Source organism: Colletotrichum aenigma, assembly GCF_013390185.1.
Source record: "Colletotrichum aenigma strain Cg56 chromosome Unknown KSG_Cg56_contig08, whole genome shotgun sequence".
Lineage (NCBI taxonomy): Eukaryota > Fungi > Ascomycota > Sordariomycetes > Glomerellales > Glomerellaceae > Colletotrichum > Colletotrichum aenigma.
In genome coordinates this window covers 2,778,081-2,794,996 of record NW_023500914.1, presented here as the reverse complement: position 1 = coordinate 2,794,996, position 16,916 = coordinate 2,778,081, and the positions used below count along the sequence as shown (strand labels likewise).

Here is a 16,916-nt window from a genome sequence, read left to right as displayed (position 1 = left end):
TATCTAATCTGCGGCCTTCGCTTACAAACTCAAGCTCACGATGCCATCCACCGGCGCCGCAAAGAGTTTGTGATGGAGTATGTGATGGTTCATAGGAATGTTCCCGCGGGGATCGAACTATTTTTCTTGTGCGTGCGCGGTTAAGTTCCATACGTATTCAATAAATTTCCTATCTTGAGTCGTCGAGAACGACAGTTGACATACGATGGACAATAACGACGACGACAGTGAGTGAGCCCGGAGGAACAGTAGTCGTTTTAGCAATGCAAAAACAAGCAGTCTCCTCTCGCACCAAACAATTCCATCCTCCTTGAGAGCTATGAATGGGTCATATTCACAGTTTCCATTGACCCGGCTCATAAAATCTGCTGCTAGCTACCGCTCAACGCAGAATAGCTAATGTTAGAGGATTGCCTCGAAACGATCAACTTCTTTCGCAAACATGCTGTGAATGCTTTGGCTTCATTCAAATTGGGCAGCGTACTCGGTGGTGATTAGTGGTTGCTTCACAGTTGTCGTATTCCGACCGGGGATATCAGGTCAGTGACCCATGAAGCTGCAAATATTACCAACGCCTCGGGGAGGCAACCAATCATCTGCAAGTCGAAAGGGCGCAGCAGTCGGAGTAAGCCAGCCCGACCATGTTTATGGATCAGGCTGGACCGCAAGCTTCAACTAAACATCATCCAAAAACGCTTCTCTCAATCTGCGGTGTCCACATTAAGACTGTCTACAGCCCTAGCGGCGGTTGGGATCGAGCATGAGCTTCGGTTTTGGAGTCGGCGATTTTATCGCCGTGCTGGACAAGGCGAAGTTGTATCGCGAGCGCTTCGCCGATGCCCCGGACAACTTTGATTCTCTCGGTCGCGAGTAAGATTAGGCAGTCATCATCGTATCTGACGAGCACCTTTGACCATTGTTTCTTCCGCAGGATTGCTTCCCTTACGTCGATACTCGAATACATTGGCCGTGTCGAAGAACAACTCACCGAGAACGAAAAAGAGGCCTTGGCCGCACCCATCAAAGAATCCACAAAGCTTCTGGGCGAGCTGAAGAACGTTTACGACGACAACACGAGCTTAGAGAAGCATGAGGGCATGAGCACGTTGTCCAAGCTGAAACCTCGGGCTGTCTGGAGACGCCTGAGGATGAAGCCCGAAGACGTTCAGAAGCTACGACAGCGGATCACCATGAATGTCCATTTCCTCAGTGCCATCAAAGGTTTTAGGGACAGGTGCGTCATTGTCACTAAGAGCACTTGTTCATACTGACTATGGGTGTAGCGAGGCCATACATACTACGAAACAGGCCGTTACTTCGATATACGATGAACAGACAAGTCGCCGAGAAAGAGAGATATTGGACTGGTTGACAGCCACCGACTATGCGCCGCAGCAGCGAGACCACCTTTCTAGGCGATATAGCGGCACCAACCAGTGGCTCCTGGATTCCGACGAGTACAAGTCATGGGTTTCACGCCAGAACCAGACCCTAATATGTCCTGGAATGCCGGGAGCAGGAAAGACCATCATGGCTTCTGTTGTGGTGGATGACTTATTTCATCGGTACCAGGACAGCTCTGACGTGGGTATAGCCTACATTTACTGCAACTTCAAAGATCAAGAGAGACAAAACCACTACGACATGCTATCCAGCATCGCGAAGCAACTTGCACAATGTCGCTCTCCAATTCCAAGCAGCCTTGAAGAACTTTACAATATGCATCAAAGAAAGAAGACTTCCAGGACTCTAGAGGAAACTACTAGCGTGCTTCAGGCCATTGCTTCGTCCTATCGCCGCGTCTTCATAGTCATTGACGCTTTGGACGAGTGTGAATCCAAGAGTCGACAAGCACTCATGACGGAAGTCTCTCGGCTACGAAAGCGACACCCGACAAATGTGCTGGCAACAGCTAGAGAGATCCCCGAGATCATTGAATCATTTAACTTAAAGTGTGCAAGCACCTTACGGATTCAAGCTAGCGACGTTGATGTATCACGGTACATCTCGAGTCGCATACCGGACATGCTAAGTTTTGTGCAGAGGCGCCCCGGAATCCAAGAAGAAATACGGGAGGGCGTTTTATGCAGAATCAACGGAATGTATGTTTCGCTACCCTGCAGAATATCAAACCAAATACTGATCAAGTCAGGTTTCTTCTCGCCAAGTTGCTCATTGACTCGTTGTCCTGCAAGATAACCCTCCAAGCCGTACGAAAAGCTCTGGCTGCTGCATCTGCCGAAGACGACACATACGCATATTTCTACGATGAGGCCCTGGAAAGAATACGCGTGCAACCACCCGAACATGTGCAGCTTGCACACCAGGCTCTCTCTTGGATCGCATTCGCCAAGCGCCCGTTGGAGATGCATGAACTCCAGCATGCTCTAGCAGTGGAGGAAGACGAGCCGGATATAGAGGAAGACAATATCCCTTCCGCTGATATTATCATTTCCGCATGTGCAGGTTTAGTGACTCTTGACGAACAAGGCGGGGTCGTTCGATTGGTCCATCAAACAATCCAGGAGTTTTTTAACAAAAGGAACGAGAATCTGTTTCCTGACGCTGATGCCGAAATCGCAAATACATGCGTTCATTATCTTGTCATTGGCCAGGTTCAGCGAATGATCCGAAGCCGTACCCGGGATATTCCATTCTGGCGAAACCCGTATTACTTCGAATCCTCGGCTCTCAAAGATCTCAGAAAATCCGAATTTCCTTTCTGTGAATACGCCATCCTATACTGGGGGCATCACGCAGGCAAATGTGACAAGCTCCCAGCCAATACCGGCCAATTACTCAAGAATCGAGAACTGCTTGAGGGCCTAGCTATTATCTTGAGTGAGCACGTTGGTGAGGATGTACCATCTGCGGGAGCGCATCTGGCAGCATGGTTCGGCTTGCGGCAGCTGTTCAACCAACGGTTATTACCCGAAGACGATGTGGCTTTCGTCGATCGTATGGGACGTTCGATTTTATCTTGGGCAGCTCGTCAAGGACACTACGAGTTGATCGAAAGCATCCTGGATAACGACATATTGCGACTTAAAAGGTGCCAACACAAACCAAAACTAGAATCATTTCAGTTGGCGCTTTTCAATGCTGTAAGACACAAGCATTCGCAAGTGGCCCACAAACTCATCCGGTTTTCCGATGAAAATCTGAACTTCGAGATCGCGAATGACCCGTCTCTTCTGGATATGTGTATTGAACAGCGAGACATAACCATGAGCCGCCTTCTTCTCGAGCGCCCACGATTTGGGCCACCGAGTATGCATGATTTGACACCCGATCATGGCATCAAAGTTGAAAATATGCATGAGTCTCACAACAGGTCCTTGCTATTAGCGGCCGCCAGAGGTTTCCATGAGGTGGTCAACATTCTCTTGGACCACGGCGCAAATGTCGAACAACGTGACAGAGCCGGACGAAGCCCACTATTGCGAGCTTTTCAATCAGGTCACCCTTACACAATAAAGATACTCCTGCAGAACGGCGCCAAATTCTTGGGGCAATCTGGAGAATCATCGGCGTTATGGCCTGCGGAACACCAAGAGTTGATCGTTGAATCGCTGATTCACGGTGGCGCAAACATTGACTCCGAAAACGAGATCGGTATGACCCTGTTAGCTTCTGCAGCAAAGGACGGTGAAAACTCGATGCTAGTCGTGTTGCTGAATCATAAAGCCAACATCGAGGCTACAGATCACCTAGGGCGCACGCCACTTTGGCACGCCCTGGAGAACGAGCAAAAGCGACGTTGGGGGTGCTTTTGAAAAGAGGGGCCAGAACTGAAGCTATGAATCGGAATGGAGATACGCCTTTGCTCTATGCCATCAAGCAAGGTATGATGTCCATACTAGGAATGCCCCGAAGTTTTGGTGCCCAAACCGAAGCCGAAGATTCTCGAGGTCGAACCCCTCTTCTGTGCGCTATTAACTTCAACGAATGGCTAGCTACGGAGATTGTCATCCAATTCAGGGATATGATTGAAAGACAGGGTGAGGATATGCATGCTGCAGCGGCAAGATCCATATCTTGGGTCATGATATTGGCAAAACATGGGGCCGATATCAAGTGCCGAGATAACAATAATATGACGCCCATCATGTTAGCCGCTGAAGTAGGGGACAGGTGGATGTTAGAGAAGCTCACGGAACTCGGTGCTGATCTAGCAGGCTATGACAAGTTCGGTCGAACAGCGCTTTTAATCGCCGCAGGAGCCGGCCGCGACTCAGTCTTGAGTACAGACGATTTGAAGAGGAAGCTTGAATGGGAAAAATGGGGAGACCGTAAGAAGCACCTTACACCAATTGCTTGGGTGCGTAGAGCAATATTACGCAACACTATAATATGTCAGCAGCTCATGGGTGTCCGGGATCACCAAGAACGCACTCCCTTGTGGTGGGCCATTACATCAGGCAAGACAGCATTGTTGAAAGATTTGTCAGAGATGGTGGACGAAGTTGAAGTATTGGACAAGCAAGGCAGACCTCCCTTGTTGGACGGCTCGGCTGACGGAGCCAATGCCAGAGTTGTTGTTCAGCTACTTTTGGAGCATGTGTCCCGGTCTGGCTCTAACGGCGAAAAATTTATGCCCTATCAAGGCATTACTTACAGAGCCATCAGCTATGTCCGATTATTCCTTGATTTCAATGGCATCGACACCAACACAGCTTTCAATGGGGAGTTGAGGGACTTGTGGCTTAGGATTAAGCCGCTTACATCATATGGGCTCTCTGATTTTTCTGGAGGTTTCTCATTTAATTTTCTTCCTGATCGCACCCTGGATAGACTTGATGGGCTTCGCATGGTTGATCAGGCTAGGGTGCTTCGTCAGGTTAAGCAATTGAGCGAGGCTGTTTTAGGTTGGGAGGAATTGGACCGAACCTAACAAGACAGATGGTAACTTGTCAGACTAAGTGCTGTTTCGAGATGTATTTTTTACTCATATTATGTTTTGCATCAACTATTCTGAGGTCGAGCCCATAATTGCTGACCTTCTTGGCTGGCACATGGAGTTTTGTCCCAGATTCATGTCCAGACGTCAATGCTACGATAACCGCGGACTTGGATAGAGACCCTCGTATACCATGTGAAAATACTTTGACACTATACCTGAAGAGTAAGGTGTATTCTGTGGTTGTGACGGTAAAGTCCACTCACTATCAATGTGACTAAAAGGAAAAACGCCTGGTGGATCTGGACTCGCTATTCTTGAGACGACCCTAAACCTAACACGAAGCGTAACATTCTAAAAGTTCTTGGCGAAGAACTCCAAAACAGTCTTATATCCACGAGTATACTCCTCCTTGACACGCGCATCCTCCAAGTTAGACCGGGCTGCCATCCATCCGTGGATCTGGTCCTTGAAGATCTCGACGTGCTTCGCAACACTCAGGTTATCCTCGAACTTCTTAACATCCTCCTCGCCCTCATCCTTAGAAGCCAGCATGATCAAGGGAACCTTGATACCCTTGGCGTCCGCGGGGTCGACCATGGCGGGGTGGACCTCGGCGCCGACCTTGAAGGGGTTGCTGTCGGAGGATGTGACGAGGGAAACGACCTTGCCTCCCCAGCAGTACTGCAACTTCAATTAGCTCTCTGTTCACAAATCATCGTCCGACACACTGTGCACTTACACCAATAGTAGCGAAAGACTCGATGGAGGAGTACTTTGACTGAATAGCCTTGACATATTCGGGGGTCAGCTCGGCAATCTTGGGGGGAGGGAACCTCTGGAAGAAGGCGCCGAGCTTCTGCTGCTTCTCCTCGTTGTCGGGAGGAAACCACTCGATGTTGGCGGGCTCGCCGGCGAACCAGTCGGGAATGAAGACGCGGTACTTCTCGGCACCAGCGGTGGCCAGGATGTCGGCACCCTGCAGGGTCTGGGGAAAGAAGCCGAAGATGTCGAATGTTACGACGATGGCCTTCTTGGCGTCGGCGGGGCCGGTGACGTCTATGAGGCAGCATGGGTTAGCGGTAGTTCCATATGGTAGATGCGATCGAGGTTTGACGAACATGTCTTCTTGCTACCAATCTCCTCGTAGGAACCCTTGGCTTTGTAGCCCTTGGCGACGACGGGCGGGATATTGCAGCAAGCCTCGTGGTGGCCGTGCTGGGCGGGCATGGTGGTAGCCATTCTGGCGGGTTGTGTCGAAAACTGTCGTGAGGTGAAAGTCGACGATGTGTTAATGGAACCGCAGCAAGTGAAGTTATTGTTTGCTGTTGTGACGGAAGCTGGTGTTGTTGAGCGCGAAGCTATGGCAGATGTGGAGGAGGAAGAAGTTGCTCTCTGGACCAGGGGTGCTCTGGAAAAAGCTTGGGAAGCGGAGCGGGCTGCTTTGGCAGTGTGGGAAGACATCCAATATTATGGGCAGGTGGGTTTGTCTTGGTTCTAGAGTGGAATGGAAGGTGTGGCTCTCCGGTTTTCGCTGACGTTTATTGACGAAGAATAAGGTAAGGCGGGGGGGGCACCGGTTGGTCAATGGGGGCAAGCTTTCCTTGTGCCGTCTTGTGTGTTCGGACGAGGCGTTCTCGCGAATTGGGAGGGGCTCGCGCGCGGGTTCTCTTTCGATGGAGGGGTAATACGATAAGGAGTCGAGCTGTTACGAGGAGGGGTAGCTGTGGGGGGTGATGTCACCATATCCATGAATGAAACTGAATCGGTACTGGATCGAGGTCCACCCTGCCGGGAGACCCGCTCGTTTGCCGGCGCCGGTCCCGAGCTAGGCCGGACTTTTCGGTAGTTGGAGTCGATGACAATGTTCGAGCTACTGTTGATGTCGTTATTGCGCATGCCTATTCCAAATCATCCATTGCCGACATGTTCAGGCAGTGACGGGCACAAATGCATTAATCTGCATGTGTACCTTCCAATTGCCCTACTCCAAAACCCAGTGCTTTGGTTCGCCCACATTTAAGGGACATAGCTTCAGCCATGACATACGCAGCCGGGGAAGGCTTCCGGCAAGGGGGTTCCCAGCATGCCGCAAGTCTTTGTCCTAGCTCGCATCTTCTCGTGTGTTTTTATGGACGTCTTAGTTCTCATACTATTCAGCAATCCAGTTCGAGTCCTTTGAACGAGCTTTTAGGCAGATAGCTCGATGAATGGTTACACATGGTTACCTATGACTTTGGAAGTTGTCACTGACTTGCCAGGATGCCCCGCACGTTCCCCCAAAGCTACTCTCGTAAGCTTAAATCCACCTCCACGTAGGGAGCCCTGCAGAAAGATGAGGCATAGGGACTTCTGTCGGACCCCTTGGAAGAATGCCGACTGGATTTCGCTCAAAGTGATCAAAAGTTCAAACATGTCTACATACTGTATCTGAGCTGCGGTCCCACAAGCATTCAATCAACTTTTGACAATTTAACCGGTCCTTGCTATCCAAGTAGATGGGTATCATAGCCCATAAACCAAAACCCAGCACACAAACCCCAGACGAGTCAAATTACCCGTCAACAAATATGTCTCCTTTCCCATTCCGATTCGCAACGCCAACCCTGTCCCAATTGAGCACCAGCACCAGAGCAAATCAGGCGTCATACCCAGAAACTCTCAAATCCTCCAATGCTTTGGTGACAACCATGCCATCTTCCTTGAACGCCAACTTGTCCGCCGCCTCGGCAAAGTCAACCCAGATAATATCAAATTTCGACCGATCCTCTCCCGTCCATCCATTTGGCGCAAGTCCAGATCTGCCCTCGACAACAAAGTAGAAAACCATCTTCATCGCCCCAGAGTTCGGATCTGGGTAGTGGCACACGGCCACCGGCTCCGTGCTGTCCGTCTCTTCCGTGATATCCGGCGCTCCGGGTGGCGCATCCGCCGGCGTCGCCCTCGTCCGGATCTGCAGCGGAATCGGTGTCACCACAACACCGGTCTCTTCCCTGGTCTCTCGCAACGCCGCCGCCAGTAGATCCTCTCCAATGTTCTTGCGGCCTTTTGGTAGTTGATGGATGCGGTGGCGCTTATTGTATACGAGGAGCACCCGGCGTGCATTCAGGTCGACTGTGACTGTGCCACAGCTTGTGATGAATCTGTGGGAGGGATAGAAACGTCGGCCGCGAGCCATCTCGGTGACGGTTGGGGCGTACATCTGTGGCTCTTCGGGTAAGGCTGAGGGTGCCATATTGCCGTCTTTGTTTGGTAGATGCTTCTGGTAAGATGAGAAGTGACAGATGACAGATCTGACTTCGAGCTTTGATGATGTGTCTCGACCTGAGGCAGATGAAATCTAGGGTCTGAACCTAGATCAAGACGTGTCTCCCAACAGCGTCTCAGAATGAGTCAACACAGCCAGATCAAGCCAGACCAACGACCGGGGTAATCCTCTTTATATATGCCAACGACTTCGTGGCGGTGAACGTATCACGAGAGCCTGCTTCCTCGAGCTGACGATCCTCGGGTTCGTCGTTGGCTCAGCCCGCCCCGTTCCTCCCCCACACATATCTTCGCGACCTGCCAACATCGCAGCCTGCAGACCGGTCTCTCCCCTCCCCTGCATGTGCCTACCGTCATCCCAACCAGCCAGAGGACGAGATACGGATGGAAAGAGTAAGGCGCGATGCCGCAAGGGGCTTTGCAGCCCGTTTGACACCCTCCTACCCACTGACCGGGGGGGGGGGGGGCTTGTCCATTACCAGCAGGTGCAAAGAGGCAGCAAAAAAATCCTGAAAGAGAGAGTTGCATATTTTGGGTCCGGTGAAGGGTTCACCGGTGAGGCAAGGATTGGAGATCGGTCAGACTAGGGTGGGAGCGCACTGCATGGGTGTTCGCCTTCGCCCCTCTCCTTCGCCGACGAACCACGGTCTGCCCGGGAACCAAGAAAATGGAAAACGGAAGAATTGAGAAAAAAAAAAGGAGGTTGTTGAGGTGGTGTAGCCAGACCAACCACGCATGCGGGAAATGATATCTTCGATGAGTGGTGAGATCTTTCCGTTGTCGAGTAACAGGCGAATGGGATCAGTCGCGAGCTTCCGCTGCTAGCTCCGGGTAGGTCGAGTTGCGTGTCACCACATGCGCATCCGTCCCATCTGTCGCATGTTGGGCTGAACGGCTGAGCATTAGCCGCAAGCTTTTGATTTTCGTCGGACATCGGAAGATGGCCAATGTCGTTTCCATGAGATCATCGGATGGCACGACCTTTCACTAGACGAAATGTCGGGTGTAGCTGCCATGATGCTCAGCCAGACGGCACGTGGATGGTCGTATCTGTAGCCACGTTATTTCTTGCTGGCACGCTTGACCCGCAGAATTCGTGGGGAGAGGACTGAGTTCCATGGTTGCCGGCATCCAGCTGCGTAGGATTGGAGCATGATGAAGAATGAAGAAGATGGAGCCCGAGGTACACCGCCGGCAAAGAGCAGGGGTGGCGGCCGGTGGGTCCCCGGAGCTCGGTCCGCGCAATTGGCTCCTGCCCCGATCTGCTGCAGAACTGGCCCCGTAATGTTTCTGAACTAGGCAGTCCGTCCCGGATGCCATTCCTTTCGTTTGGCCGAGATGGGCTTTTTACCATCTGATTTTGGGTTTTGAGCCGTTGTCAAGACGGCAATCTGAGATGCTCGGCGTGGCGTCAAATGCAACCGCGGGAAAGCGGCCGGGACATCTAGCCGCTCTTAATGAGCTTCGGATAACACCAAGCCTCGGCATTAGCGGGCAATTGGCGAGGCGACTGTCATTGGAGAGGCGAGTTGATCGTGTGCTTTTCGATCGACCACTGCCGTTTATTGACGCGTCTTGTACGTAGACTGAAACGACTAGGTGATACTTGGGCTGCCGTGCAGGCGCCTCAACAGCGGGTGTAAGAACTTTCTTAATGCATTTCTCCCAACGCCTCATGGATGAACCTAAATCTAAGCATTTTTACATTCTGAACACGCCAAACTTGGTATCACCAGCCTTTACTTCATTACGGCCTGACATAGCTGCCCTGAGACCCAACCCAAGGTACTTGCGAGTGTGCTGCGGGGGAATGATACCGTCGTCCTATGAACCATGGTTAGCAAGTATCGGTGACGTGGATGTTGCGTTGTGACTTACCCATAACCTGGCAGATGAGTAGGTAGCATCGCTCTCCCGCTCTATTCTCTCTTTCAATTCAGGATCGACCTGCTTTCCAACAGTCTCCATCACAGCGGCCAGTTGCTCACCGCCCATGACACCAATACGGGCGTTGGGCCACATCCAGAGGAAGCGCGGGCTGTAGGCCCTGCCGCACATGCCGTAGTTGCCCGCACCGTAGCTACCACCAACAACGACGGTAAACTTTGGTACATCGGCGCAAGCGACGGCCGTCACCAGCTTGGCGCCGTGTTTGGCGATACCCCCACGCTCCGCAGCGGAGCCAACCATGAAGCCAGAGATGTTCTGGAGGAAGACTAGCGGAATGCCTCGCTGAGCACACAGCTCGATAAAGTGGGCTCCCTTGACGGAGGACTCTGCAAATAGGATACCGTCGTTGGCGACGATGCCAACCTTGTAACCATGGATGTGGGCAAAACCGGTAACAAGGGTGGTTCCAAAATTTTGCTTGAACTCGGAGAACTCAGAGCCGTCAACAATACGAGCAATGACCTCCTTAATGGGAAGGGGCTTCCTCAGGTTTGTGCTGGCAATTCCCAAAAGCTCCTCGGGCGAGTGAAGAGGTTCAACGTAGTCTTGTACCGGGGCCATCGTTGCGGGGGACTTCTTCGGCCAATTCAGGTTGCTAATGCTACGGCGCGCAAGGGTGATTGCATGGGCATCGTCAACCGCGAGGTAATCGGTCACGCCGGAGACCGAAGAATGCATCTTGCCGCCTCCCAGCTCCTCGTGGCTGATCACCTCACCCGTGGCAGCCTTCACCAGCGGCGGGCCCGCAAGGAAAATGTGACCCTGGTTCTCGACAATGATGCTCTCGTCGCTCATCGCGGGGACATATGCCCCGCCAGCGGTGCACGGACCCATGACGACCGAAATCTGGGGTATTCCCATCGAGCTCATCCTTGCTTGGTTGTAGAAGATGCGTCCGAAGTGATCACGGTCCGGGAAGACGTCCGCTTGGTGGGGGAGGTTGGCACCGCCGCTGTCGACCATGTAGATACAGCTGTCCAATGTCAGTCTTCTTGATTGATTATGCGCAGGACAGGAGCGTCTTACGGAAGCTTGTTCTCCTGTGCGACGGCCTGCGCCCTCAGATGCTTCTTCACGGTAATCGGGTAGTATGTACCGCCCTTCACCGTGCTGTCGTTGGCAACAATCACACAGGTCACGCCCTCAACAACACCAACGCCCGTGATGATGCCGCCCGCGGGTACGTCGGCCTCGGGGTACAATTCATGTGCAGCCAGAGGAGACAGCTCCAAGAAGGTCGTTCCCGGGTCAATTAGCGCAGTGACTCGGTCGCGCGGCAGCATCTTCTTCCTCGCAATGTGCTTTTCCCTTGCCTTAGCCGAACCACCGAGGTGCACCTTCCTTGTCAGGTCCTGCATCTTCTGCATGACCTCGCCCATCTGCCGCTCATTCTCCTTGAACTCCTCCGAGGTAGGATCGACATTGGTCTGGATTCGGGATATGGCGTTCGCCTGGTGCGGCGGGGTGAAGGTCGCGACGGTGCGAGAGGATCGCGGAAGGCGGGGGGCCCTGAAGCTCGACCGGGTCAATTGACGCGACAGCAGCAGGACATCTCTTGTCGACCGTGAGAGAGACATTTTCGAGACGTGTGCGAAGGGTGTTGCCAACGGTACGGTGACTGGAGAAGGCGGCAATGGAGAAGAACAAACTACATTTGCCGACGGTGCCCTTGGATATGGGAGGGTGTTTCGAGGGGAGAGCTCGCTTGCTGACGGGATACCATTCCAGCGTGTGACGTCCAAGCCATTGGCCTCGGTCCGCGAAAAGCCGCCCGTAGCCGAGCACCTTCTTCTCCCGGTTGGACCTCTGCTGCGGCGTCGAGCTAAGGTAACTCGGATCAACAACAAGAGAACAAGCCAATTTCCTCTTCCTCTTCTCTCAATTCTCCTTTTTTGAAGCCCGTATTTGTTTTGGAGCGCAATCATGTCGAGTGTTCGAGTATTCAGATCGCTGGCGCGTCCGGCTCGCCAGTTGCGACCCTTGGCCGCCCCCGCCCTTCAATCCCGACGTTATTCCTCTAAGCATCCCAAGGGGTTTGAAGCGCCGTCAGAAGCCGACCTTTCCGAGCTGCGCGAGCGCGTGCAGGAGTTCACGAGGCGCGAGATCACCGAGGAAGTCGCCGCCAACACGGACAAGAGCAATGCCTTCCCCAATGAGATGTGGCAGAAGCTGGGCGAGGCCGGCTTCCTGGGCATGACCGCCGACGAGGAGGTCGGTGGTTTGGCCATGGGTTACCAGGCGCATTGCGTTGTAATGGAGGAGATCTCAAGGGCCTCCGGCTCGATTGGTCTCAGCTATGCCGCGCACTCGCAGCTGTGCGTCAACCAGCTCCAGCTCAATGGCTCCCCGGAGCAGAAGCAGAAGTACCTCCCAGGCCTGATTGCCGGTACCAGCGTTGGTGCTCTGGCGATGTCTGAGTCTGGCGCTGGCAGCGACGTTGTTAGCATGAGGACAACAGCGACGGCGGTCGATGGCGGCTATGTCCTCAATGGCTCCAAGATGTGGATCACCAACGGCCCGGATGCCGATCTCATCGTTGTCTACGCCAAGACGGAGCCTGAGAAGGCTTCAAAGGGCATGACTGCGTTCCTCGTTGAGACCAAGACCAAGGGTTTCAGCTGCGCTAGGAAGCTCGACAAGATGGGCATGCGCGGTAGCAACACCGGCGAGCTCAACTTCGACAACGTGTTTGTACCCAAGGAGAACATCCTTGGCAAGCTCAACGGAGGTGTTCGCGTTCTGATGGAGGGTCTCGACCTTGAGCGTCTCGTTCTCAGCGCCGGACCTTTAGGAATCATGCAAGCTGCGCTGGACGTGGCGCTGCCCTTCACCCACCAGAGGAAGCAGTTTGGCATCCCCATCGCCCAGAATCAGTTCATCCAGGGCAAGCTGGCCGATATGTACACGAAGCTGCAGGCCTCAAGGGCGTACACCTACTCTACAGCAAAGGCTGTTGACGAGAACGGAATTATCCGTACGCAAGACTGCGCCGGTGCTATTCTGTATGCTGCCGAAAGGGCAACAGAATGTACGTTGGATAGCATCCAGCTTCTTGGAGGCATGGGTTACGTGGAGGAAATGCCAGCTTCTAGGCTGTTGAGAGAGTAAGTTTATTCAAGGTCACATATTGGACTATGGCTAACATAACACCAGTGCTAAATTGTATGAAATCGGAGCTGGTACATCGGAGATCAGGAGAATGGTCATCGGAAGGGCGTTTAACAAGGAATACGCTCATCTTGCGTAGTAGAAAAGAGCTGGCGTACGGTGAACATCAAGTTTTTGGGACATCCAAGTGGAAAATTGTTAGACCAGTTTACTCAGTGTCAAGATCTAAGAATACTTTGCACAGCCGCAATGGTGTCCGGTACAGAGTTCCAGAGTTTGAAGACCTGAAGTGCGACCTTTCCCCCAAACCCTCCGATGGCAGTCCATATTCCACCAGATACGCAGTGGCTATTTGAAAAGCGCGCTGAGATCGATGTTCTTGTTGTATCCAACCACAGCCCGAGATCCTTCGGCCTTGACATCGCCAAACTGAATATCCAAGTCGCCCTCTGTTCCGTCTACATTGTTGAGACCGACGGCGCCATGCGAGTCCACCATGTCCACTCGGCCCATTTTGAATTTGGTCCGATTCAAGTTAACCTTGCCTAGCAACAAAGACAGCTGCTCCTGATAGCCCTGGGACCACTGCTCTGCCCGTCGAAGGTCGTCGTCCTCGAGTTCAAGAATGCGTTCATCTTGGTGGCGTGGTCCGGTCGCTTCTTTGGCAACAAAGGTCTGAAGTTGCTTGCATTGCTCGCGGGCCGCAAAGCTGTCACATTGATGGTCAGTATTTCTGATTTGCCTGATAGCTTGAGGCCAAAGCTTATAAGCAGACTGAATTTGAGAACTTACTAGTTTGCGCCACTGAGAACCAGACTGACGGTTGACTTGCAGCTGCTCAGATCAGCCAAGAAGGGCACCATCCTTCTCTTGGTCCAGAGCCCAAACTTGGCTTTCTCAACCAAACTCAGATCTCCGTCTGTCGAATGCAGAAGCTTAGGGAATTCGCGACGGAAGTTTTGACACGAAGCTTCGCAGGCGAGGAGTGCGGTTACGATCACGCGTTCTTGGCTATCGTCGGTCCCAGCTTCTGCCTCGAGAGACACTTGGAGACTCTGAACCAGGCATTCGACGCTTCTGAGTTCTTGTTTGAGGCTCGAGATTTCCTGCGGCGCTCGTTTCATGCTGTCAATGTCGCTGTAAATGACTCTGATGCTGTGCAAGACCGTGGCTGTGAGGCCGAAGGCCCCTGAAACGGCCCCGAGTATCTCAGCCATCGTTTCCAAAAGGGGTGTCGCTGGGCTCGTGGGAGTTTGAATGGAAATGGTCGGATGCTGGAAGCCGGTGATGAAGCAAGCAGATGGTGAGAGGCCGACAGAAGGGGGCTTTAATAGGCCTAAAAGAAAAGAGGCCCCGTGAGCTTGAGACAGCGTTCAACATTCAGAAAGACATCCTTCTTTGCCTGCTTTCGATGAGGTGTAGAACGAAAGGCATATGAGACTTGGCTCCTTTCAGGGTGGACTAATGACAAAGTATCGCGAATGTGACAGTTTCAGCTTCAAAGCACAATGTGGAAAGCACGAGAAGATAAATAAAAATCCCATGGTCTAGCATAGAAGAGATCATACTGGGTTTGTCCCGTTGACATATCAAAATATTAAAACGCCATCGTCCATCGTCGAGTTCCAGCCACAAAACCCGACGCTTTGATTTACACGGTAACCACAAGCATCGACAGAATGGATCCACCATCAATCACGTTTGGGAATGTTAACATTTGGCCCGGTGCAACAGGTGTCGTGGGAGTGAATCAATTTGGTTCTGGTGAGCATAGCACCCCTTTATGCCAAAGGAAGTGCGGTGACTGACTATCCACAGGCGAAGAAAACCCCAAGACCAAGTTGAAGAGTTGCATGGAAGCCTTTTACGTGACAGATCCCAGAGTTGACCGCAGCGAACTCATCAACTTCAAAGGCGAAAGAACGGACGGAACTTGCGAATGGATTCGGGATGACGAGATATACAAGGCCTGGTTGGCCAACAAATGCTCGCAACTTCTTTGGATTTCCGGTGGTCCTGGTCGAGGCAAAACGATCCTTTCCATGTTCCTCACCGTGGAGTTGGAAATCCATTTTCGCCATAATCCTACGAAAGTTCTGTTCTACTTCTGCAAGCATGGAAGCGAGATGCACAGCACAGCAGCCTCCATACTGAGGACCCTGCTTCATCAGATTTTTGAGAAGCAACTCGACCTTGCCCACCATGCTGTGAGGCGAATGGGAACAGCAGATAGAGCGCGATATACCCTCGGTTGCCCAGCGACACTCTGGCAAATCTTTCTAGACGTGCTCGCTGACCCCAATCTCGGGCCCTTAGTCTTTCTTTTGGACGGACTTGACGAGTGCAAAGAAGATAGTACGAGATGGCTTGTCAGAAACCTTAGGACTCTCTTCGACCCATCCGGGCGGGCACTTCATCCAACTCCAAACATGTTCAAGATTATAGTCGTCAGTCGGGAGAATGTCGGACTTCTTGGATTTGTGCGTCTCGACCTTGAATCAAAAGCACATGCTATCGCCTCGGACGTACATCAGGTCATTGAAGCAAAAGTCAGAACGCACCCAGCATATTCGAGCTTCGACAAAACATTTTGGGATGACGTTGTCTCTACAATTCAACAACGCTGTGATGGAACTTTTCTTTGGGCAGGCCTCGTACTCAACGAGATCGTGGAAATGAACAGAAAACTGGAGATTGAACAAGTACTGATTGACGTGCCTGAAGGTCTAGATGCAATCTACGCCCGCATGCTTTGTAAGATTCCTCCCAGATGGCGCAGACAGGTCGCACGTCTTCTCCACTGGGTTACAGTGGCTACCATGCCCTTGTCCATAACCCAATTGGAGGAAGCTTGGAACGCCGGGAGGGGAGAAGAAGACGTCAAGCACCGCAACTTGCAAGATCTCGTGGAAATGTCTGGATCGCTACTGAAGGTCCGCAAGTTTGAAGAAGTCCCGGGCATAGCACCGTGGGACACGTGGGAGACACTATCCCTCATACACAGTTCAGTTGGGGATTATATTCTGCGTTTAGATCTTCACGATGATCCTGTTCTGAAGGAGTTTCGACTCGACGCAAAGAAAGTACACTTCGAGATAGTTGAGAAATGCCTCAATTCCGTAAACGAGCTTGATCTCGCACGAGAAGGGGACTACATACGAGGAGAGGTTGAGAAATTTGGCAATTTCGAGACCACTCTTGGGAATAGCGATTTACCACTAATGCGCTTTCAACACAACTACAAGAACTGGATCTCATATGCTGTCCATGCTTGGGCGGACCATGCGAGATCCTGCGGGGAAACAGCGAGCGAACTGTTGAATAGCAACGCACACTTCTTCCGTGAGCAATCGGCAATTCGAGACTTGTGGTGGTGTCTCTTCACACATCCGTGTGCGATGCCCAGCCCTAGCAACATTAACGGCGGTGTGGATGAAGACCCAGGTCTTCTCCATGTACTCTCAGCTCTTGGACTAACCTCCATGATCCCGGCGCTACTCAAACGTATGCAACATCACGACAAGGACTGTGTCAACCACATGAGCGAAAAGGGATATACTCCTCTCCACTATGCGGCCTTTTTTGGTCGCGAAGATACAGTTCGTCTTCTTCTCGACAACCGCGCAAGAGTCACCGAAGGATACCAAATTAGGGTCAGCGCGCTCCAAGCAGCCTTTCACAAGCAGCATTA

The 16,916-nt window shown here is 52.2% G+C and overlaps 7 protein-coding genes across 7 annotated transcripts; 3 read left to right on the top strand and 4 right to left on the bottom strand.

Moving 5' to 3' along the window:
• Nucleotides 1-760: 760 nt before the first annotated feature.
• On the top strand, nt 761-2,536 carry HET-E1-7 (Vegetative incompatibility protein HET-E-1; the record flags this gene model as incomplete). Its single annotated transcript, XM_037327485.1, has 5 exons — nt 761-870; nt 932-1,234; nt 1,284-2,102; nt 2,153-2,466; nt 2,529-2,536. The coding sequence occupies 5 exons, from the start codon at nt 761-763 to the stop codon at nt 2,534-2,536; spliced, it is 1,554 nt and encodes a 517-aa protein (XP_037174649.1).
• Nucleotides 2,537-3,227: 691 nt separating this feature from the next.
• CGCA056_v012240 (Ankyrin repeat domain-containing protein 17) lies at nt 3,228-3,776 on the top strand (the record flags this gene model as incomplete). Its single annotated transcript, XM_037327484.1, has 1 exon — nt 3,228-3,776. One exon carries the CDS (start codon nt 3,228-3,230, stop codon nt 3,774-3,776), a length of 549 nt encoding a protein of 182 aa, XP_037173686.1.
• Nucleotides 3,777-5,254: 1,478 nt separating this feature from the next.
• CGCA056_v012239 (putative AIM2 family protein) lies at nt 5,255-6,142 on the bottom strand (the record flags this gene model as incomplete). Its single annotated transcript, XM_037327483.1, has 3 exons — nt 5,255-5,584; nt 5,643-5,959; nt 6,022-6,142. 3 exons carry the CDS (start codon nt 6,140-6,142, stop codon nt 5,255-5,257), a joined length of 768 nt encoding a protein of 255 aa, XP_037174028.1.
• Nucleotides 6,143-7,538: 1,396 nt separating this feature from the next.
• On the bottom strand, nt 7,539-8,135 carry CGCA056_v012238 (uncharacterized protein; the record flags this gene model as incomplete). Its single annotated transcript, XM_037327482.1, has 1 exon — nt 7,539-8,135. One exon carries the CDS (start codon nt 8,133-8,135, stop codon nt 7,539-7,541), a length of 597 nt encoding a protein of 198 aa, XP_037174655.1.
• A 1,733-nt stretch (nt 8,136-9,868) lies between these two features.
• Nucleotides 9,869-11,694, bottom strand: CGCA056_v012237 (putative methylcrotonoyl-CoA carboxylase beta chain; the record flags this gene model as incomplete). The annotated part of the gene is made up of 3 exons (XM_037327481.1): nt 9,869-9,991; nt 10,046-11,090; nt 11,144-11,694. 3 exons carry the CDS (start codon nt 11,692-11,694, stop codon nt 9,869-9,871), a joined length of 1,719 nt encoding a protein of 572 aa, XP_037174060.1.
• A 346-nt stretch (nt 11,695-12,040) lies between these two features.
• CGCA056_v012236 (Isovaleryl-CoA dehydrogenase) lies at nt 12,041-13,364 on the top strand (the record flags this gene model as incomplete). The annotated part of the gene is made up of 2 exons (XM_037327480.1): nt 12,041-13,221; nt 13,271-13,364. 2 exons carry the CDS (start codon nt 12,041-12,043, stop codon nt 13,362-13,364), a joined length of 1,275 nt encoding a protein of 424 aa, XP_037174070.1.
• A 209-nt stretch (nt 13,365-13,573) lies between these two features.
• On the bottom strand, nt 13,574-14,442 carry CGCA056_v012235 (uncharacterized protein; the record flags this gene model as incomplete). Its single annotated transcript, XM_037327479.1, has 2 exons — nt 13,574-13,934; nt 14,018-14,442. 2 exons carry the CDS (start codon nt 14,440-14,442, stop codon nt 13,574-13,576), a joined length of 786 nt encoding a protein of 261 aa, XP_037173855.1.
• Between the last annotated feature and the right edge of the window lie 2,474 nt (nt 14,443-16,916).